The sequence below is a fragment of the Triturus cristatus genome, chromosome 2_1 (genome assembly GCF_964204655.1).
Source record: "Triturus cristatus chromosome 2_1, aTriCri1.1, whole genome shotgun sequence".
Classification (NCBI taxonomy): Eukaryota; Metazoa; Chordata; class Amphibia; order Caudata; family Salamandridae; genus Triturus; species Triturus cristatus.
The window spans coordinates 228,211,230-228,233,801 of NC_140581.1; the positions used below are offsets into that span (position 1 = coordinate 228,211,230).

General features: G+C 47.8%; 1 protein-coding gene across 25 annotated transcripts in view; it reads left to right on the top strand.

Annotated features, from left to right (window-relative positions):
- The window catches only part of NEDD4L (NEDD4 like E3 ubiquitin protein ligase), a 1,669,848-nt gene extending 1,648,184 nt beyond the window's left edge, over window positions 1–21,664 (top strand). For all 25 annotated transcript variants that reach the window (XM_085630299.1, XM_085630340.1, XM_085630265.1 and 22 more), the window contains one exon: window positions 18,287–21,664. In XM_085630299.1, coding sequence (XP_085486425.1) covers window positions 18,287–18,389 — 103 coding nt within the window. In that variant the 3' untranslated portion in view covers window positions 18,390–21,664. The remainder of the gene's footprint in view (window positions 1–18,286) is intronic.
- The last annotated feature ends 908 nt before the right edge of the window (window positions 21,665–22,572 follow it).

Consider the following 22,572-nt stretch of genomic DNA (forward strand, 5'->3'; position numbering starts at 1 on the left):
TCTTAACAATTAGGGATAAGGGGGGGTTACCGCAAAGGCCAGTCTAATTCTTCCTCTCCTGCCAGGGAGGTACGCGGGATGAGTTGGTCCTAGACAACAATCCTAGACCCCCTTCATGGGCTCTTGCCCCTAGCGAAAATCCCGGTATTACGCTGTTCCTCCAGCTCACTGACTGCATTCAGGGACCGGTCACAAGGTTAGGGGTGATGTTACTAGGTTTAGGACTCTGTGCAGACCCTTGGACCTGTCCGTTCCCCTTTAAGTACAACCACCTCCTCACACAGGCGCCTTACTCCTGAACCTTCCGCAGTCCTCACCTATCCTAAAATGGCCGCCCAGCTGTCACCTCTATTCATCACCTGGGGCCTGACTAGCCAGAGGGGCCCAGAAGGTTCCGGAACCTCCCTTGGCAGTCATGGCCCAAGCGCAGAGGTGACAGTTGGAACCACCATTTTGTAACTCTAACCTCACTCATCTAGTTTCCTCAGTGGAGCACCTTGCGCCTCTCCCTCAGGTAGTGAGGCTGAGGCGCCCAGAACCTCTACATCAGCACCCAAAAAGTTTGGTAGACAGAAAAAAAAATGAGAAGGGGGAAAGGACAAAAATAATAAAATGAGGAGGGAACTGCCAAAGGGCTGACAGGTCTAACACGCGTCCCCCCCAGCTGAAAGTGGGGAGAGCTACCCAACCCCTTGGGAGTCCTCTTCACTAGGCGGAAATACCTGGATAGACCGTCAGCATTGGCGTGGTCCACTCCTGGGCGATGTTCCACCCTAAAGTCCATTCCCTGTAGGGAGATGGACCACCTCAATAGCTTGGGATTCTCGCCCCTCATTTGCATCAGCCACCTGAGGGGCCGGTGGTCGGTCTGAACCAGGAAGTGCGAGCCAAACAGGTATGGCCGCAACTTCTTCAAAGCCCACACCACCGCAAAAGCCTCCCTCTCAATTGCACTCCACCTCTGTTCCCGGGGGAGTAGTCTCCTAGACAGGAAAACCACTGGTTGGTCTAGACCCTCGTCATTGAGTTGCGACAGCACTGCCCCGATACCATGCTCCGACGCATCTGTCTGGACGCTGAACTCCTTGGCGAAGTCAGGGGCCCTGAAAACAGGTGCCGCACATATGGCCTTTTTCAAGGTGTCAAAGGCTTGTTGACATCCCTCGGTCCAGATTACCCGTCGAGGGTGCTTTTTAGAAGTGAGCTCAGTCAAGGGGGCCACGATAGTACCGTATCCCTTGACGAAGCGTCGGTAGTAGCCCGTGAGGCCCAAGAAGGCCCGGACCTCTGTCTGAGTCTTGGGGGGGTTCCCAGGCCATGATGGTTTCGATCTTGGCCTGGAGGGGCTGCACCTTGCCCCGACCCACCAAGTGACCGAGGTACACTACCGACCCCTGCTCGATCTGGCACTTACTGGCTTTGATCGTCAGACCTGCCTGCTGCAAAGCCTGAAGAACAGCCTGAAGGTGACACAAATGGTCCTCCCAGCTGCGGCTGAAGACAGCGATGTCATCCAGGTACGCAACGAGAAGGCTTCCATTCCAGAGAGGACCTGGTTCACCAACCGCTGGAACGTAGCAGGGGCGTTCTTGAGCCCAAAGGGCATCACACAGAACTGGTAGTGACCCTCAGGTGTGGAGAAGGCTGACCTTTCCTTGGCTCCATCCGTCAGGGAAATCTGCCAGTACCCGGATGCAAGGTCAAAGGTACTGAGATATTGGGCAGCTCCCAACCGGTCAATGAGCTCATCCGCCCTCGGGATAGGATGAGCATCTGTCTTTGTCACCGAATTCAGTCCCCTGTAATCCACACAGAACCGGAGTTCTGGGGTAGTGCCCGGTGGGGCAGCTTTGGGTACCAGTACCACCGGACTGGACCAGGGACTACTTGAAGGCTCAATCACTCCTAGCTCTAGCATCTTGGTAACTTCTCCATGGATGCTAGCCTTCACCTTATCCGACAGTCGGTAGGACTTGGACTTCACAGGTGGGCTGTCCCCTGTGTCCACGTCATGGGTACACAGATGAGTCCTTCCCGGGATAAGGGAGAACAAGGAAGCAAACTGTTCCAACACGCAGTGGCAGTCTCTCCGCTGTTCAGGAGTTAGGGATGGTGATAGGATCACTCCCTCCACCGACCCATCCTTCTCTTGGGACGCAAAAAGATCAGGAAGAGGTTCACTCTCTTCTTCCTCTGACCCATCCGTTACCATCATTAAAGTGACCTCGGGTCTCTCTTGGTGAGGCTTGAGGCGGTTGACATGGAGCACCCGATGGGGCTGCCTGGGGGTCTTAAGATCTACCACGTAGGTGACTTTGCCCTTCTTCTCAACCACCTCAAAGGGGCCTGACCAGCGATCCTGGAGGGCGCTAAGCTCTCCAGGTTCCATCACCCACACCTTCTGGCCAGGCTCCAGCTCCACCGGGTGAGCGTTTCGGTCATACCATTCCTTCATGACCGTCTGGCTGGCTTCTAGGTTTTCAGAAGCTTGCTTCCACAACCTAGCCATTTGGCTACGAAATGCCAGCATGTAGCTCACCACATCCGGGGGAAGTTTTCTGGGAGTCTTTTCCCATCCATCCTTCACCAGGCTGAGGGGTCCACGCACAGGGTGCCCGTACAACAGCTCGAAGGGGCTGAAGCCCACTCCCTTCTGTGGTACCTCCCTGTAGGAGAACAGCAAACAAGGTAGGAGGACGTCCCATTTCCTCCGCAGGCTCTCGGGCAGACTCCTGATCATGCCTTTTAAGGTTTTGTTAAACCTTTCCACCAGACCATTGGTCTGGGGGTGATAAGGGGTGGAGAACCGGTAAGTGACTCCACACTCTTTCCACATAGCCCGCATATAGGCCGACATGAAGTTGGTACCTCTGTCCGACACCACTTCCTTGGGGAATCCCATCCGGGTGAAAATTCCCATAAGGGCCCGTGCCACTGCTGGTGCAGTAATGGTCCTCAGAGGGATAGCCTCGGGGTACCGAGTGGCATGATCCACCAGAACCAGGATGAACCTGTGACCGGCAGACGTTGGTGGATCCAATGGCCCAACAATGTCAATGCCCACCCGTTCAAAGGGGGTGCCAACGACAGGCAGTGGTTCCAGGGGAGCCTTCAGCTTCACCCCTGTTTTCTCACTAGCTTGGCAGGTTACACACGTCCTACAAAAAGTATCGGACGTAATCCTCATCGGAGGCCAGTAGAAATGAGGGACAAGTCGAGCAAAGGTCTTGTCTTGTCCCAAGTGTCCTGCCAAGGGTATTTCGTGAGCCAATCCCTATAGGAAGGCTCGGTAACGCTGGGGAACCACCAAGGCCCGGGATGAACCATGCACCGGAGCCTTGGGTTCGCTATACAGGAGTCCATCTTCCCAATATATGTGGAAGTTCCCCGAATCGTTACCCGCTGCCTGGGCTTCGGCCTGCCGCCGTAAACCCTCAAGGGTAGGGCACTCCTTTTGGGCCCGACAAAACTCCTCCCTAGTAGGTCCTCCCTCCACCTGCCAGTCTGCAGGGGTAGATAAGCCCTCCAGGGAAGTTACATCCCCCTCCGTAGACTCCGGGACCATACCAGTCACCCTATCCGCCTTTGGAGGTTCCGATGCCGGGGCAGGCTTTCCCCGTCCCCGTTTACCCTTTCCAGCAGCTGGTTGGGCCTTTGTCCCAGGCTCCAACCTCTGTGAACTCCCTCTTCGGGCAGTCACGGACCGGGTGTTGGCACAGGTCCACTCAGGGGTCCCCAACATTTCCATGTAGGCCCTGAACTCAACCTCCTTCCACGCCGAGTGTTCAAGGACGTTTCCCAACAGGCAGTCGACCGGCATGGCAGGGCTTATCGCAACTCGTAGAGGACCCGCAACCCCTCCCCACTCAAAGGGAATCTGGGCCACCGGATAGTGACCCTCTCGGTTGTCAGCCATCACAACTGGGTGGACTACATTGGGAACCACCTGCTCTGGGGACACCAGCCGACTCCTTACCATAGTCATGCTGGCTCCTGTGTCCCTCAGAGCCTCCACCCTCTGGGCATTGATGGTGACCCATTGCCTGTACTTAGTAGTATTCGAGGGCACCTGGGTCTTAGGAACCATCTCACAATCCCCTAAGGACACTAAGGTTAGCCCTGCCCACTCACCTCCCTTATCTAGGGGCAACTCCTCCCCGAGCACTACACTCGCCACCCCGGGGTCTTTCCTCCAATGGGAGGGTGTGGTCTCTTGGGACACTTGGCATCCCCCTTATAGTGCCCAACCTCACCACACTCATAACATCGGACAACCCTAGGCTGCTGACCACGGTCAGGATAAGGGGGTTTGTGGGGGCCAACCTTAGGAGGGAATCCTACTCCCTTCCCTTGTGAACTCTTTTGGGGGCCTTTAGAGAACTCCTTCTTTTTGTCTCCCCCCTCTTTCTTCTGGGGGGCGCCCTGTCCAGCCCCTTGGAAACTCCCTCCAGTCCCTTTCGAGGATACCCGGGTACTTGCCCAGATATCCGCCTCCTCTACAAGCTTCCTGGGATTAGTTAGCTTGCTGTCCACCAGGTGCTGACGCAGCTCTGGAAAACTTTACTCGAGGAGATGCTCCTTTAAAATCAGATTATACAGTCCCTCATAGTCCTTCACCTCACTGCCCTGCACCCAGCCCTCTAAGGCCTTCTTAGCATAGTCCAAGAAGTCTACCCAATTCTGGGTGGCCAACTTTTGACTGCCCCGAAACCTCTGCCTGAATTTTTCAGGGGTCAACCCAAATTTTCTAACTAGGGCGACCTTCATGACTGGGTACCTGGTCTGATCTTGTTGTTCCAAAGCTAACAAGGCATCCCTCCCCACCGGAGGCATTTACCTATATAGCCCACCCCCCCCACTGAGCTTCGGGGACCCCATGGGCTCTTAAAGAGACCTCATAGGCAGCCAGCCATTTAACGATGTCATCCCCGACACCATAGCTTGCGACTACATCTTTTGGCAGGTAAGGCCTGGACTCCCTGGGGATTTCTCTCGGTATGCTGCCACCAACAGGACTGCTGGGGGTTCCAAGCTGTAGGGCTTTGAGCTCTAACTCCTTTAAATGGAGCTCATGGAGGAACCTCCTCTCCTCCCTCTCTTTTTCCAACCGGGCCAGATCCATTCTGAACTGCCTCTCCTCCCTTCGGTCAACTAGATCAGCAGAGGACAGGCTTCCCCCTGAAGCACTACTACCCACTCTTGATGGGGCCCTAGATCCGACGTCCATATTGCCGCTCCCAGGGGGAAAAAGGACTTCAGTTTCTTCCGGCAGGTCTAGTCCTGGTTCCTCCTCCCGTTTCCCGCTAGGGTGGGCCATAACCCAGGCTCTTAAGCTAGCTTGGAGCTCTATTTTCCTCGCCCCCTGCTTAAAGAATACCTCCCTCTCCTGGCAGAATTCCTTCAATTGGGTCACCGTATATTCCTCCAGCCTACCCAACTCGAACTCCATCCTACCAGATGGGACCCCAACACAGTCAAAAAGAACTTCACACTGGAAGACCTTCCCTAGAAAGGAAGTATAACACAGGACAATTTTGAAAACCTCCAATCAGGAAAACAATCTGGAGAAAACTCCAGTTAAAACAATCAGGTGTAGGTGGTGACGCGCGCAAAACTGCTACTAAGCTGATGCAAGCACTGAATAAGGATCCCACCGCTGAGCACCAATTTGTTGGACCTACGTCCTTGGGGTAGCTTGGCTCAGGTCAACAGGCTCACATCTCCACTTGGCCTCTCATGCCTGCATCCTACTCAGCTCGCAATCTTGCGCAGCACCACTCAAAAAGGACACTACACCGATTACATGTAAGGTTTACTGTAAGGCTTTATCTCATTTCTTTCTTATTAACACCCGGTTTTCAATTTGACATTACAACCTGAACCATTTCATTTCATTTGCATTTGAACGTTCCTCTATATCCTAAGGCGAAACCGGACCTTACTGTACGAGATAAACTTTTCTTCCAATGTTTTTTTTATCTTAACACACTGTTTCATTTACGAATGGCATTTCCAGGTATGACTTAACAACTTTCAACATGAAATATTATTTCCAACTTGGCACCTCGCTACCACTCTCCCTGTGGCTTATGCACAGCACCTGGACTCTGGAAGGACGTCTAATTCCCCTTGTAACCCTGCTCGGTAACCACTCCCCTATTGCACACCCTCCAAGATTTTACATCCTTCAGCACATCAGTTGATTATACAGCCTATGCAAGGTTCTACTGACACGACTCCTCTAACTGTACCTCCTGATCCTTAGTGGATGTTCTCTAGGTTGCCTAACAGCAACTTACTTTAGCATCGTTTACTAATGCATTCCATTGTAGCCATTGTCACAACCCTGGCAGCTAGAGGTTAATAAATATTTCATACATTTCATTTCATCACAACATTACATAGGCTTTAATCTCATCGAGGTCTGTGTTTGTCTCCTACGGGTCTCGGCTTCCGAGAGACTAAAAAGGGTATAATTATGACGTATACTGAGCTCAGCTGTAGGCCTCACGGAACTCTCTCTCCCCCTCCCTCTCTCTTCAAGGCCCAGCTTACGGTACAGTCCCGTTGTCCTCCGCTCCAGGAGTCCCGCCGGAACTAGAACTGATTTCCCCTCACACCGTGAGAGACGGGTCTTTTCTTTGGCGAGGTGTTCTTTCCCACATGGATGGCGAGAATCCGGGAACTTCCACAGATCCCCACTCCCCCCTTCCGGATCAGGGCCTCACTCCGCTACGGCTTCCTGACAGCCAGCCGCGGTGAACTCAAGTTGGGGACCTGGATGTTTCCCGTACTCCGCCTCTAAAGCCAGTGCAGTGCGCAGTCTTCCTCACTCTCGTCAGCGAAGGGCGGCGCTTCGGCCCCCTTTCACGTGATCGGAGGACGGCGGCCTCCGGGCCGGACCCGCCCCCCTTTCCTGCCTGCTTCCTGATGCGACTCTCCTCAGAGTTTCAGCGGCGTCGCTGACTCCCAGCCCCTCACCTCTCCAGCCCACGGGGCACCGCAAGACCACTCAAAGGACCACCGGCCATCCAACGATCACGGGGTGGCGATGGGATCCGTTTCAGGTAGGGACTCGTCGCAGTATATTACAGGGGGAGGGGGGGGTCTTGCGCTGCACTTCACGCTACCAGGAAGGCTCCGGTACAGTTGAAACAATATGGCCCAGTCCTAAGGGGGGGTTACCGCAAAGGCCAGTCTAATTCTTCCTCTCCTGCCAGGGAGGTACGCGGGATGAGATGGTCCTAGACAACAATCCTAGACCCCCTTCATGGGTTCTTGCCCCTAGCGAAAATCCCGGTATTCGCTGTTCCTCCAGCTCACTGACTGCATTCAGGGACCGGTCACAAGGTTAGGGGTGATGTTACTAGGTTTAGGACTCTGTGCAGACCCTTGGACCTGTCCGTTCCCCTTTAAGTACAACCACCTCCTCACACAGGCGCCTTACTCCTGAACCTTCCGCAGTCCTCACCTATCCTAAAATGGCCGCCCAGCTGTCACCTCTATTTATCACCTGGGGCCTGACTAGCCAGAGGGGCCCAGAAGGTTCCGGAACCTCCCTTGGCAGTCATGGCCCAAGCGCAGAGGTAACAGTTGGAACCGCCATTTTGTAACTCTAACCTCCCTCATCTAGTTTCCTCAGTGGAGCACCTTGCGCCTCTCCCTCAGGTAGTGAGGATGAGGCGCCCAGAACCTCTACATCAGCACCCAAAAAGTTTGGTAGACAGAAAAAAAAAAATTAGAAGGGGGAAAGGACAAAAATAATAAAATGAGGAGGGAACTGCCAAAGGGCTGACAGGTCTAACAGTATGGCTCTTGAAGACAGATAATTTTGATTGAAAAATGTGTGTCAGAGTGATTGGGTGTTCTACCTTTAGTCAGTCAGGGGGAGCTAAATATAAGGATTTGTAACTTTTTTTCAATACATTTGTGGTCCTTCTTTGAAATGCAATACAGATTATCAGTGAAATCGACACCCCGTCCCCTTTTTTGAAGTGTGATTTTTACTTTGAGCTGTATATGGGTGAGAACCGCAACGGTATTGTTTCCTGAGATGTGCTTTTAGAGACTCCTAGTTTCTATGATTTGCAAAAGTGAAAGTTATAAATGAGAATGAAATATCCAGATTTAAATATTATTTTAGACTATGTCATCCAATAGCTAAGCACAACTTAAGATGTTTCAAGACAAATGTGTAGAAATGCAAAAACTAATACTTTTGAATACTGGGCAAATTGATTCTATTGGTCTTGCTTAAAATTCTGCATTTTCCAAGGCTGAATTTTATAAAACTTACATGTTTGAGAAATGTTGATTGAGTTGTGTAAAAATTGTTCCAGCTTCTAATCATGTCAAAGGAATTAGAAAGGTTGAAATGGTTTCCAATGTCATTAGTAAAGTTAACTTTTAATGTGCTCCAGTAATCCTGTAGTATCCAATTTTTACCTTTTGTCATTTTGCATAAATCATCACTCTGTTCACTATCTTTATTCCTCTAAGCAACCCATCTTTTTCCTGTCCACCTTTTTTCTTTCATCATTTCTTTTCATACCTCTTCATCCAGTGGCTCTTCCTTTGTGTGCTATTTTATCTTTATTATCCCCATAATAGGGAAAGCACTCCATTCTACACTTGTCAGATTCACAGATTTTGGAAAAATATATATAAACCATTGTAGAGACCAGTTAATATTATTTTTGATACATTTTAATTTTAATTTCTCATATTCTTTTCTTATTATGTTATGTTTCCTTTAATTTAAATGCATTCAAGAATATTTAACCCCAAGTATAGATCATATTTGCAGCAATTAGCAACTTGTTAGCTAATGGTCGGCAATTTGGAATACTTGTTGCTATCTTGGACTTTGCTTCAAAATTCATCAACAAATCTTATCTTCTGTCTCTTTGTTTTCTGATAAAAAGAATCAAGTATTGTGAATTTAACCAACCACAGACTTAACCTAGTTCCTGAGATCTGTGAAACTTAAACCTTTTGGTCCTTCGTAAGCAATCCGCAGTTCAAATAAACTTGGGCAGTGGAGCAAACTTGTATATCTGATAGAGATTTCTAGCCACAGATTGCTTACCTTAGAATATTCCACAGTTGTCATACTGGACCCAGAAATTCTTGAGCAGTACCTCTGAGCCCTGGTTGGTGCCCGATCAGCTCAGCATCTTAGTCATCATTTACACTGGATTTGACTTGTGCAGGACCTATATAGACGCCACCCCAGCGTGGTGACATCAGTTCTTTTCTTTCCATGCCAACAGTGCAGATCTGCAATAGCTACCTCAGTCACGTTTCGGCTGATTTTTTCGACCTTAGTTGAGCAATTTGATCCCAGTGTGTCTTAGCCATGTCCCCAAAGAAACTTGAGGGTTTTAAACCCTGCGGAGCCTGCCAAAGGCAAATGTCTGTCACAGACCCCACCTGGTTTGTTTATGGTACGTGGAGCCAGACCACAACTCCATGGTCTGTCCTGACTGCTGTGCAATTACCCCAAATCGTCCCAAGAGCGTGTGATGAAACAACTGATTGTGTAGGACTAGACTATTCTGCACTGCTCCAAGTCCCGGTTGCAAGGAAGGTCCCGGGCCTGCTCTGGTAAGTCCCACAAGAAGACGAAGTCCAAGAAGTTAAAGCATTACTCAATTTCTCCTCATTGGTCCCAGTTAACGGATGAGGTGCAGGAACGATGCCACCAGTCTAGGTCCCATTCCCACACTCCCCATGCGGTGCCTGAGCCTGGGTCAGCTCAGTGCCTCCCAGAATTGGAGCGACCCCTGCCCAATAAAGGGAATTCCCTGAGGCTATGCACCTTATCTTAGGGTGAGTCTTCTGGCCCCATGGGTTCGGAAGGTTCCTTCATGAGATATCTGCCGATGGTTTGCTTTTGCGCCAATTGGCCCTTCGGATCCATTCCCAGACAGGCTAAGATCACAAATCCATGTACTTCACCGGAGTCTGGTCTAGTGGTGCCATTCCCGGCGCCACCAACACGGACCCCATTGTCATTCCCAACTCCGATCCGGAGCGAGACTGGCGTCCTCCAATGTTGACACCAGTGCCAACTGAACCACGAGTTTCTAAGTTGGAGACAGTGCTTTCATTTTCTGATAGGCCCTATGCAGTATATGCTTGGGTTGGGTAACCTTATGGTTATCCTTGATCCCCTTGACAAACCCTTGGTCGAGATAGCTGATATGAGGACCTAGTTGATGTCAGTGGTCTGGACACCTCACCAAACACTGGTCTGGTCTCTCCTCCTAGTGTGGACATGGAGGAAGGGGCTTCTTTTGCCCTGTTGATGCAGAGGGCAGCTGTGGTACTGGACCTTACGCTGCTGTCGGTGAACGGTCCAGGCCAATGTGTTGACGGAGGTGCTTCAACCCGGGGTATCTCACATGGAACCTCTCCTCCCCTCTCTGTCCTGCCTGGGCCAAACGATGCTCAGGAGATCCTGTACACAAGATGATCGCGCACCACCACCGCCTGCTCTTGGGGGATCCTCTTTACTCACCCTTTACTGGCTTTGCAGGCCTCAGTGTCTAAGGTTAATCCTGGTGTGTTTCTTACCACACCACCGGATAGGGAATCCAAGAGATTAGGCACCTTTTGTAAGATGTTTTTCGCTTCTGCTACCCTTACACTGCAGTCTGTGAACACGGCGTGCCTCTAGGGCCAGTATACCCACACAGTGTGGGACTTGGTTACGTAAGTGCTGCCGATGGACTCATAGGAGTATTGAGACCTATTGACCCAGGCTACTACCGATGGCAGGGATACAGCAAAGTTCTTGATACTCAATGGACTGTGCACAACAGACTTGCTGGGTAGAGAGATTGATTTTTCGGTGGCTCTTCGCTGAAACACCAAGCATCCCTTATGTACATGCTCTTTGACAGCACATGCCTGTTTGACAACGAGGCAGATTCAGCACTCAGGTGCTTCAAGAACAATAGGGCTACCGCCAACTCTGCACTCACCGTGGCCCCTTGCCAGCCTCCCTCTGCCTTTCCCTTCTTGTATGGATATGGTAGTGACTAGTCACCATGACTAGCAGGCTCTCCCTAGTCCTTCCATGGCCATGACTCCCACGAGCCTCGCGATACCTAATGCCAGAGATCTGTTCACCAATCTCCCCACCCCCTCCTCCCCCCGGGCAGCCACAACCTCAAACACTCTTTAACATGCCCAAGCAGTGTCACTGCAACCAGTTGGTGGCAGGATCAGGCACCACCTGCCCCCTTGCAGTCCATAATTTTGCACAAGTGGTGCTCTAAATTGAGACCCTGCCACTCACACCACTGTCTTTAGACCGCCTGACGGAGGATCATTTCTCCCCAGGAAGTGCATGCTCTTTTGGTGAAAGGGGCCATCAAGAGGGTGCCGATGTCAGAAGTAGTTTGTGGTTGCTATTCCCGCTGCTTTCCTATTTCAAAGATGGACAGAGGCCTCGCCCTAGACTAGATCTGTGCCCTCTCAACGGCTTCCTGAAAAAGGAGAAATTTAAAATGCTTATGTTGGCTCAGGTCCGGTTTACCCTGGAGACTGGATGATAGCGCTGGATTTGCAGGACGCATAGTTCCATATACCTGTCCTGCCAGTCTACAGACATTACCTGTGGTTTACGGAAGGCCACAAGCACTTTTAGTTCTCTGTTCTCCCCTTTGGCTTTACCAGCACCCCTCGGGTGTTGACGAAAGTGATGATGGTGGTTGCAGCCCATCTGTGGAGGGCAAGGGTTCCAGTCTTCCCCTACCTTGACCGCTGGCTGTTGAAGGCGTGCTCGCCCCAGGTGGCTGTCGCCCACATCCAGACTACAGCGAACCTCCTGTATTCGCCAGGAGTTTACTATAAATGTGTTTGTCACACTTGACTCCCTCTTAGACGCTCCCTCTCATGAGAGCCACTCTAGATTCCAGAGCGGCGAGTCTAGGATATTCAGGCTATGATTCTAATGATTCTAATTCCCAGACCGGCGACGTGGGGGTAGGTCTACCGCCACCTCCTTCATTGGAAACCTACACTACACCTTAGTGTCTCCACTAGCCGGATCTGATACCACATATCCATGACCCATGACCTTCTCCCCTATTTTAAATTTCCCTACACATCACTATCACCTACACTATTTTAGGGCCCTCACACGCACTTCACCCACTGGCTTCTGGAAAAAAGATCTCCGCCAGGAAGGCCCCATCTCGGGTGCCGATCGGGGATTGCAGCGCCGCCCGGATAAGGAGCAGACCCGATGATGAAGCATGACACCTAGCTGGCTGGGTGTGTGAGGGTCTTTTTCCAACAAGGAGAAGTTTCTTCTCCCCTCCTTCATTCTAGTACTTACTCCTATTAGAACTCATTCTTTAACACATTCTGCCTGCTTGCACATTAGGAACTGCATACTATTTTTGTTATAGTTCTATCAACGGACCTGTATGCTGGACCTGGGTAAATAATCGCCCGCTTTTCCCCTTTTTTGAATTTATGATTCTAATGTCTCAACCTATATCCTGGATTTCTGTGAGACTGACTGAGGCTACTGAGTCTCAAGCCCTCCTGGCTTCCTATATCCTGCTGGTAAAGCATGCCTGCTGGCATATACAGGCTCTGCAGTGTTACTGCTATGAAGGGGTGGCCATCTGGGAGAGGTGAAGATCAGAGGATTCTGGTCTTTGGCAAAGTCTCCGCTCTATCAGCCTGTTAGCGTTGAGAGCAATTCACTTAGCATTGAACATATTCCTTTCATCCCTCAAGGGGAGGCTGGTTCAGGTTCATGGACAACGCCACCACCCTGTAGTACTGCATCAAGCCGGGCAGGGTGGTGTCTGGGACCTTGTTCTAGGAGTCCAAGCACCTCCATACAGGATTGGAACATCAGGACATATTCTTGGTCGTACAGCACCTAGCGGGATCTCTGAACACCAGGCCGGACAAAGTCAGCAGTCAATGCCTTGCAGATCACGAATGGCTTTTTCACCCATATGTGGCACAAGGTCTCTCCTGTGACTGGTGAGAACCTTGGTTGCGTGTTTGTGGCGAATAGATAATTTTCAGCACTTCTGCGTGTTGGAGTTTCCAAGGTGGCTCTAGCTCAGAGACGCATTTCATCTCGAGTGGGTGCCAGACTCGTACGCCTTTCTGCCGATGCCACTTTTGCCTGAAGAAGATCCGTACGGACTGGGCCCAAGTCATCCTTGTGGCTCCAGATTGTCCACGTAGCGTATGTTATCCCAAACTCCTGAACATGAGCAGCAGGCCCCTGATCAGGCTGCCTCATTTGGGATGGTCTCCTTTTGCAGCAACAGGGCTGGGTTCTGACCCTGAACCTGCACACACTCTGCCTTCATGAGTGGTGATGGACCTGCGCCAGTTGAGTCATCGATCTCCATCCCAAAGTCTGTGAGGTCATCTTGGCAGCCCGGCATCCATCCACAAAGACCGGGATACACCTGCAGAAGGCACAGGTTTGTTGCTTGGTGCATTGAAAACATGTTACCCTATTTCTGCACCCATGTCCAGAGTGTTATTTTCTGTTATGTTAGGAGCCCGGCAAGGCCTTCTTCTGGGCACATTCAAGGGGTATCTTTTGGCCATTTCAGCTTGTTTGCAATTGCCGGATCAACCCTCCTTGTTCAAGTCGGTCATTGTGACACATTTTCTGAAAGGTCTTTAACATACTTACCCCTCAAATCTTTTGTTATGCCCCAATGAGACCTTAATTTGGTTGTAATCTACTTAATGTGTTAAACCTTTAAACCCAATCATAGATTCCCCCGAAGACTTAAGATGATCAAGACAGTCTGCTTGGTGGCCATCACATTGACCAGTAGTGTCAGTGAGCTGCAGGTGCTTTCTCTTCACTGTCTGTACAACAACTTTTCCCAGGCAAACTGGTTTTCGGCATTAGTGCCTCCTTTCTGTTGAAGATGGTGACACATTTCCATGTTGGCCAAAACATTACACTGCTGATTCCATCACCTAGAACTGGAAAGTGTTGTTGTTCTACGTGGATTGCTCCAAACAACACCTGGTAGACAATCAGAATTTTGTTGGGGTTACTGAGGCAAAAATGGGGAAATCAGTGCAGTGGACACGGTACCAGCCAGTATATAATATATAATATAATATAGAACCCCACCAGTGTTGTAAAAATACTTTGCATTTATTACACACTAACACTAAAATGGAGATATCAATACTCAATAAAATATACTTAAAAACAGGTAATTAGAGCACATAAAACACATGCGCCCCCTGTGGGGGCCAAACCATACACTAAGAAAATGGAATGAAAGGTGACAACCCAAACTAGACAACCGCCTACGTATCTGTGGACCAGGGAAGCAAGAAACCACCAAAGGTAAGTAGCTAGGGTTCCCAAGGCGCCCAGGTGCAGAGGTGATAAGCCGGGTCAACATCCATAGAAGAACATGGGGAAGTTGCAGTTAGAATTTTACGGATTCAGGACCCTTCCCAGAGGACCCTGAGTAAACCCTTTGGAACCAGGGAGTTTGTAGAATACCTCTACCAGTGGATACCCAGAGAACCAGGATACCTACACCAGGGAGCTCGAGTGCATAGGTGCGAAGTGGGGTCAGAACACTCGTGGAAGTCAATGGAGGACCTCTGCTGTCTGGCGGCTAAAGAGTTTAGTGAACTAGATCGGTGGAACTCAAAGGTGTATTCTGGTCAAGGTACTTGTAAGGAGAGTGGACAGAGTCCAACCCACCTGGAGGTGTCCAGGAGTATCAGGCACACAATGCCAGCCCTTGTAGGAGGTACTTGGCTGTACCACAAAGGTCTGAAGATGCAGTTGTGGAGCCCAGGAAACAATGCAGGAGCACACGTGCCATCCATGAGCCAATCGACGTCGATTGAAGAATGCAGGCAGATTAGTAGCCGACAGGACCAACAAGAAGCCTTCGTAACAACAATCAGACGTGTTTCAGAAAACAATGCTTAATTGCAGATCAGCGAGGTCTGTGAGACTCACCTAGCAAGGGTAGTTCAGTGCCGGCCTTCAGCAAGCATGAGAGCCAGCAGGAGTCGATGGAGACCCCAGGAGGACCCGCTGGCAGCAGGCTAAGGGAGTTGCAGGGAGGCCCCAGCAGCACACAGACAATGGATGCCCACGTTGCTGCAAAAGCACAGAGAACGTCACTCTTGGGGCTGTGTGATGTTGGTCAGGAAAGCCAACAAGCCTTGGCAAAAGCTGCGGTGCACAGGGATGCGGTTCCAGTTGGTTGGAGAGAGATTATAGTCTCCCAAGTTGCATGGAAGACTGCTCAGGTCTCTGGAGAGCTAACAAACCATATTTCTGTGTTGTAGAGCCGGAAGGTGACTGTGGGAAAGCAGGATCCATAAGCCGGTCATCATCGTTAAGGTGCCTGCAGATGCAGGAGAGCGACTCCTTCACACCAAGGGAGATTTCTTCTTGCTATCTTGATGCAGGCAGAGTCGTGGGAGACTCAGGCGGATGCACAGCCACAGAAGTTGCAGTACTCGGAAGAGCACGGAGACAAAGTTGCAGTAGGAGCCTTCCTACCAGAAGCAGTCTTTGTCTTGGTTCCTGGCTCGATCCAGCAGTAGAGCTCAGTGCTCAACAGCAGAAGAGAATTGAGACAGATCTTCAGATGAAGCTAGTTGGTTCTTGAAGACAAAGGCTGGACAAGTCTAAGGATCCATCCTCAGGGGACCCCTTAAGTAACCCAGGAAAGGGAATGGGCGTCTTCTGCGGTGACCCACCTATCAGGAGGGGTCAGGGAAGCTGTTCTGGTGGCCTAACTAGTCAGATGCTCCCAGCTGCCTCTACCCATCTAAGATTCAAGATGGCAGAGCTCTGGGCACCTCCCAGGGGAGGAACTGGATGGGGGGTGGTCACTCACCTGTATTTTGTGTAGTTTCACCCCAGAGCGGGAGCCAAGGGCTCCTGAACTGGGCCAAACTGGTTTATGCAAGGATGGCACCAAATGCGCATTCAAAGCAGTCTGGAGGCACTCAGAAGCACTAGCACCCCATCCTAAGATACCTCTCCTACACAGGAAATCCTTTGTTCTGGCGTCCCCTGCCCGAGTTAAGCTCAGCAGCAAGAGGGCAGAATAGTGTCTGGGGTCGGCAGCAGCACTGGCTTGCACGCAGACCCTGCAAGGCTACGCAGTTAGACAAAGGGGTGTCCTTTAAGGAGCCCCCCAGTACATGGGATCATGCGACTAGCACTGGAATCGGTGTAGTGGTATGATTCCAACATGTTTGATACCAAACATGACCGGGTTCAGTAAAACCATTATGTAGCTGGACATTTCAAATTGGCCAGTGTCCACTGCATACCTTAATATGGCTTCCCTGCACTTACAAAGCCAGAGAATGGACTCTGGGATTTGTAGGTGTGTCCCTGCTCATGCAGTGGCACCCGCACACTTAGAACCATGCACCCTGCCTGTGGGCTGTAAGACCTATCGTAGGGGTGCCTTACAGGTTTAAAGTGTAGTGACCTTATATCTGAAGTGAAAGGTGCATGCGCCATTTCACGCAGGCTGCAATGGCAGACCTTCAGCCACAGTTTGAATGGGATCCCATGGGTAGCATAATATATGCAGCCCATGGGAGACCCCTGGTGTACCAATGCCCTGGGTGCCTTAGTACCATATACTAGGGGCTTACTATCTGTTGCCCTTAGTTTCCGCCAGCCCACTTTTCAACCTGGCGAACCTCTTCTATCTTTTGTTCTTCCTGATGGACTTCCACATGCTGTTATTCTTTGCTTCTCCTGCTACTGCCTGCTGGCATCTTTCCTCAGTCGACAGCATTGATTCTTTGACACTGTCCCCCACTTCCTACTCTTATGTGGCATTATGTTGCTGTTTCCCAGCCTTGTCTTTTTATCCCCACATCAGCTACTGTCGTTCACTGTTCTTTAACAACGGTAGGCTGTGTTGTCGGTCTTTCCTTGGTTACCCCTGTTCTTGGAGTACCTTTAGTCTGCCCGCTCATTGTCGGTGGACATGGGTCACCTTCAGAGGCATGGATATACTTTCATTGTACCCTGTATAACTTTTGTGTCTATGGGAATTTGTGTTCCTTACCTTTGAAGTTCTCTGTTTTAGAGCAGGTTCTTACCGTTCTTGTAGTTTTTGTAGCACTGCTCTCAGCATTCATTGCTTTCTTTTTCTCCACCGTTCCTTCACTGGAGGTGCCTTCTTTCGTGCCCTGTTTCTCAGGGGTCATTTCCACGACGATCGATGGCTGCTTTTACTTGCTGTATGGTTTACTGCGGATTGGCACGCTGTGTCTGCTCCTTCTATTTGGTTTTGGGTTTGGACTCTCTGGACTTTGTCCTTGGTCCCCTTTCATTCCCTTCTCTTAGGTTGTTTCCTTTTGGGACTGCCTCTTTTACTGGTTCTATTTCTTTATTGTGTCTCCCAGTCTTATGGCTTCTACACCCTACGGGTTTCCCATCGTCCTTCTTGGGGGTCAAGTATCTTGCTTCCCTATAATTTCTTTTAATAGACTGGTCCCTTTCTATTTTTTGGACTGGCTTCTCCTGCTGGGAATCTTTGGTAAGGTCAGTTTGCAGCCCCTCCTCCTGGGGTGGTATTGCTAGAATGATTGATTCTAAGATAAGGAATCTGTGGCAAGATGTCTATCAGATGAACAAGTTACAGACATTAGGTAACGCCTTAACTGGTAAAGACAAGATCTAGCCACAACTCCTTATTGACTGACCCATTCTTCCCACTTTGCAAACTGAGGGCCTGTTGTCTCTAAGATCTCCTCTTGCATACTCCTATGCTTCTTTCGATCTTTTAATGCTGATACAAGATTTATTTTTCCCTTTTTGGCACACTGTTTCCCGAGATTGTCTTTTCTAAGTGTCTCTGCTTTGTTGGCACGGAAATAGTCACAAAAGAAGCTGCCGTCAGCGCTTCAGGGGACGGCGTATATAGACTCAGTTGATGTCACATTCAAGAGACAAGACGCTGCAGAGTTGCTTAACACCCTCTACCAACGCACAGAGGTATTGCTGGAAAAGTTTCCGGATCCAACCTGGCGAGGATTCTAAGATAAGGAATCTGCGGCTAGATCTTGTCTCTACCAGATACGACATTACCGAAGTTAAGTAACTCGTTAATCCAAGAATGTCTTCTGCTTGCATTTTAAAAGTTACATGTTATTTGTTGTAAGTTCTTATGATAAAAACATTCTAATAAGTCGTCATGATGTAACCTATTTCATAATAGTTAAGAATGACCTTAAAAACACTTGTCTACTTGTGTGTTCTCAGTTTCAATCGTCTCGACTTACCACCATATGACTCCTTCGAAGATTTACGAGAGAAGCTTCTCATGGCAGTGGAGAATGCTCAAGGGTTTGAGGGAGTGGATTAACATATGCTGTGCCGCCCTGGTACCCCAGAAAGATCTTGCACGTTTCGACTCTGCACAATGGACAGTGACCATTATGGGACATTTGCACTAAGTAGCATTGGTTCATGGAACACATTCTTCTGCAGTGCCGTACCCTAAATTCTGACTCTTTGGATGGCTGCCTGTGAATGGTACTTCAGAGATTCCCACAGCGGATCAGCAGCTGGTTGACGATGTGCTCTGTAATTACATTTCAGGAGGACTTGTTCTGTGTATGTGATGCCTCCGAAGGCATACCGCTGAATAAATATTTTGCATAACTTTCTAATGTCTATACATGGAATGAATCTCCTTACAGGTATAGTATTACAACACGTGTTTACTTTTTAAATCGTTTAGTTCGATTGCCAGATTTTATTCCTTTGCAATTAACAATGCCATAATCTGTGACGCATGAGATTTTTTATTTCACCTACCTTAATTTCATGGCAGGCTAATTGCCTCACTTGTGACTGTGCTGCCACGTACCTCCGGTGATGGGGAGTCCATTTCGGGCAATAGACATGACCTTTTCGAATATCATTGTTTTGTATAGCGGGGGAGGAAGATGAAGCAGGGAGTGGCTTTGTGTATGAATTTAGGGGTCTTACGAGTAAGACCGAATAGTCCTTCATCGACTGATCGAATGTCATCCTGACAACTTTGTAATTTATCCTTGTACTATAAACACTTTTTGGGAATGGGGCTTGGGTGCCACTTGATGTATAAAGATTTGCCTAACATTGTTATTAACCCTGTACAGTAACACTTACTTTTATTAAACTTTCTCTTTCCTGTTTTAACGGGAACAGTTTGAATGAAAAGCACTACTGCTTGATGCCGTGGAAGCCAGCCGTGTTGCTTCTCTTCTTTGTATGTATTTCCTAATGATGATTAATAACAAATTTTTTGCTCTAACTGCACCGTATCTAAAGGCACTTTATGTACCACTTGGAGGTCATATCTGTTCATCATCTTTTTTATCTGAGAATTAGGGAGATTTCTACTCTCTTACACCTAACATTTCTTTAAAGTTCATCTTTCATCAATTGTGAATGTGACTGCTGCTGAACAAAAAAGCAGTTGTCGGGTCGGCCCTGCAGACATGTTCTCGCCAATGTCACTGTGGTGTACTTTATTCACGAAAAAAAAATGACCTGTGACTTTAAAAGTTATCCAATTGCTTTTGCTATATATGACCTGTTGCATGCTTAAATTATAGTGCCTGATGTATGTTTTTTTAAAGGAAACTAGAAAAATATCTCTTGAAGTTGAAGTGGCCAAAACGAAATGACATGCTAGTTTTAGTTTCTTCAGCGTGTACATAACAACCATTGGCCCTCTCAGTCTTTTGTCAGGAAATTTGATGGGGTGCAAACTCTCAGGCCATGAAGCTTCTGGAAATTAGTGGTGTTAGTTTTACCTATGATTGGGACAGTTTCCTAACCCTTACTGCCGTTCACCACAGTTTACAATTATGAGCCAAAGCTTTTCTATTTCCTCAAGTATAATCTCATCTGGCAGAGAATAATACACAGAAATACAGAAACTATTTATGCGGCATAGGGGTTTGGACAACACCTGCGCTCTGCATTTGATATGGTAGACTGCAGAAAGATACTTTTTTTAAATTAGATTTTTTTTACATTCCTCCTCCACCAGTACCTTGCTGCAAATTAGAGAGCTGCTCCCAATCACTTTCTGAAAATTGAGATTATTAAAGTTCTGTGAACATTTTAACTATTTAAGGATGGCTTATATTTCTGAATTCGGGGATAAACGTGGAGTAAACTTTTGTTCATAGGAAATAACCAACTGGCGATGTTTCGTTTTTGACTCGTAGAATCTCTCTTCCCTAGAAACTTATAGGAGCCTTACTACAGCAAATTGGTCATGGTGGTGTTACTTTAGATTTATACTTAAAAGGCAAGACACCTCTCTGCAAACAAATGGACACTAAATTATGTGAATTGAAATAAAAGATTTGATTAAGCGAATTAGACTTCATAAATGTGTCCATGTGTTTTTTGAGATTCTTGATTGTTTAAGAATACAGACGGAGAAAGATGATGTTGCAAGAAGTGTATCTCTATAAAGAAAGATGGTGATTACGACAAGGGTATTCATATAAAGACGCTTTCCTATGTAAAAAGTAAGGATCTGGTCATGTTGCAAGTACCAAAATATCTACAACCAGACCCTTCTGTAAACTGCAAGCTTTAAAGTTGGGGGAGGCAACAAGACCTTTCCAGAATAGATCAGAACACTTTTCTAATTCGAATGCAAGTTAAAACACTTTTTATATACTATATATGCTGTTACGTGCATGCCACGTCTATAGAAGGCAATATTGCACAGTGATTATCAGCATTCAAAAGAGTAAATATATCAACATAAGGGAGAAATCTGTAACTGGGGTCTGCGGAAGAGAGATGTACCTGTTCACAGTTTAGGAAGGCACAATAGGAGGCATGACTTTACCTCTCAGAATACTCATTGCAACACCTCTCGGCTTTTAAAGTCAAACCTTGGATGCCACAGTACACCTGCATCACTACACTCAGACCTATTGCTCTTGTGGTGTGTGAGGCCTTGCGGATCTTTGTAGTACGAAACATTCTAAGAGGTCCACAACACACACATTGAGAGCTTTTTCCATGTTCTTACTGTGTATACTGTATGTACATAGGACACAAAAATATGTTAAGTATTCTTAGTACTATTTTGAGTTGTATAAATGGATTTAAGAGTTGAACTATCTGTACATTTGATCCGATTTTCAATGTACTGTACCTACTTTTTATTTTTACCAGTCTTTCGTCCGCTATTTGGGACACAAACCTGTAAATGTAAGATACTCAATGGTTTACCTGCTCAGATTGTAAATGTCGATATAATGGATTCGTACAGGCATCAGTGCATGCTGTTTAGGCTTCTGTTTCATGAATTACTTAATTTGGACTGGAATATAGCCAAAGACTAATTTGAGTAAGCAGTAAAAAATCATATGTTGAACACTGTCACCCTTTTAACTTAGTGTTGTAGAAGGGCACAGTAGAGTCAGCGGAGAGACAAGAAGGTTCTACTTGTTCTTAGCCACCAAGTTCATCTTTCTGAAATTACTGTTCTTTTAAAGATGGTTACGTGGAGATTTGAGACTAATGTGCTAATCCGTTTTCAACAATGTTGATAAGGTGAGAAGTCTCGATCAACAAGTAACAGTGCCTTTTTAAATCAAATACAGTATTCAAACTCAATTGCCTTGGTTTGTTTTTATTTTCACGTGGCAGGGATGCCATTGAATATCCAGTATGTGTTCGACAAATGTCCATGGCTGAATACATGTTATTTTGGGATATGTTACTTTGGGAATCATTTTGGAGACAATCCTGTCAGTACATGTACTCATCGCCATACCCCGAAATCTGTGTGAGACATCTGGGTTTTGATTGTGTTTGCATGAATCCTATCATGCGTTCTGTGGAGAGTCTCTGTAAAGAGGTGCAGTTATGAAGATTTTCATTGATTTGAGTGTGAATAAACAAATTGTGATTTTACCATTGCATTTTTGTAAACCAAGTTCCCTGTTTTTAGTTTACTATTCACTGGTCTTTTCACAAAGGAGCACAATTGTTGCCATAGTCTCCACTATTTTCTTATTAACCATAAGGGCCAGCCCAGCTGTTGCTCCTGCACTCCTTTAGAAAACTGTAAAATAGGCCAACACGTTCTAGCATTTGACAAATGTGTGCAGGACTTCCTGTCGAAACCAGACATTGCCGCGCTTAGGCAGTCATAGTGTTCTTATGTCCACCAGGTACTTGAATTGAGTATGAACTGGTTCTAAGCATATATGGAAACTGATTGAAGTGATTGATTTGGTTTTGTGTTTTTACACATTTATTTATTGAGGATAACTACTTCGGGGCTAGCCTTCTGTAAATAACATTGAGAATGTTTTATTGTATAGCAGAACTACTTCTTTTTTGTGGCGTTTCATCTTACTGTAAACATGCCTTTTCTTTTGTAGGTTTAATAACTAGAATTAATTTATTCACAATCATACTCGCGCATGTATGGCTAAAACCCAAAGTTAGCATGTACCCTGGTGAGAATGTCAACAAATCTTTGGTTTTGCTACATTCTCTACTAAATAACTTACTAA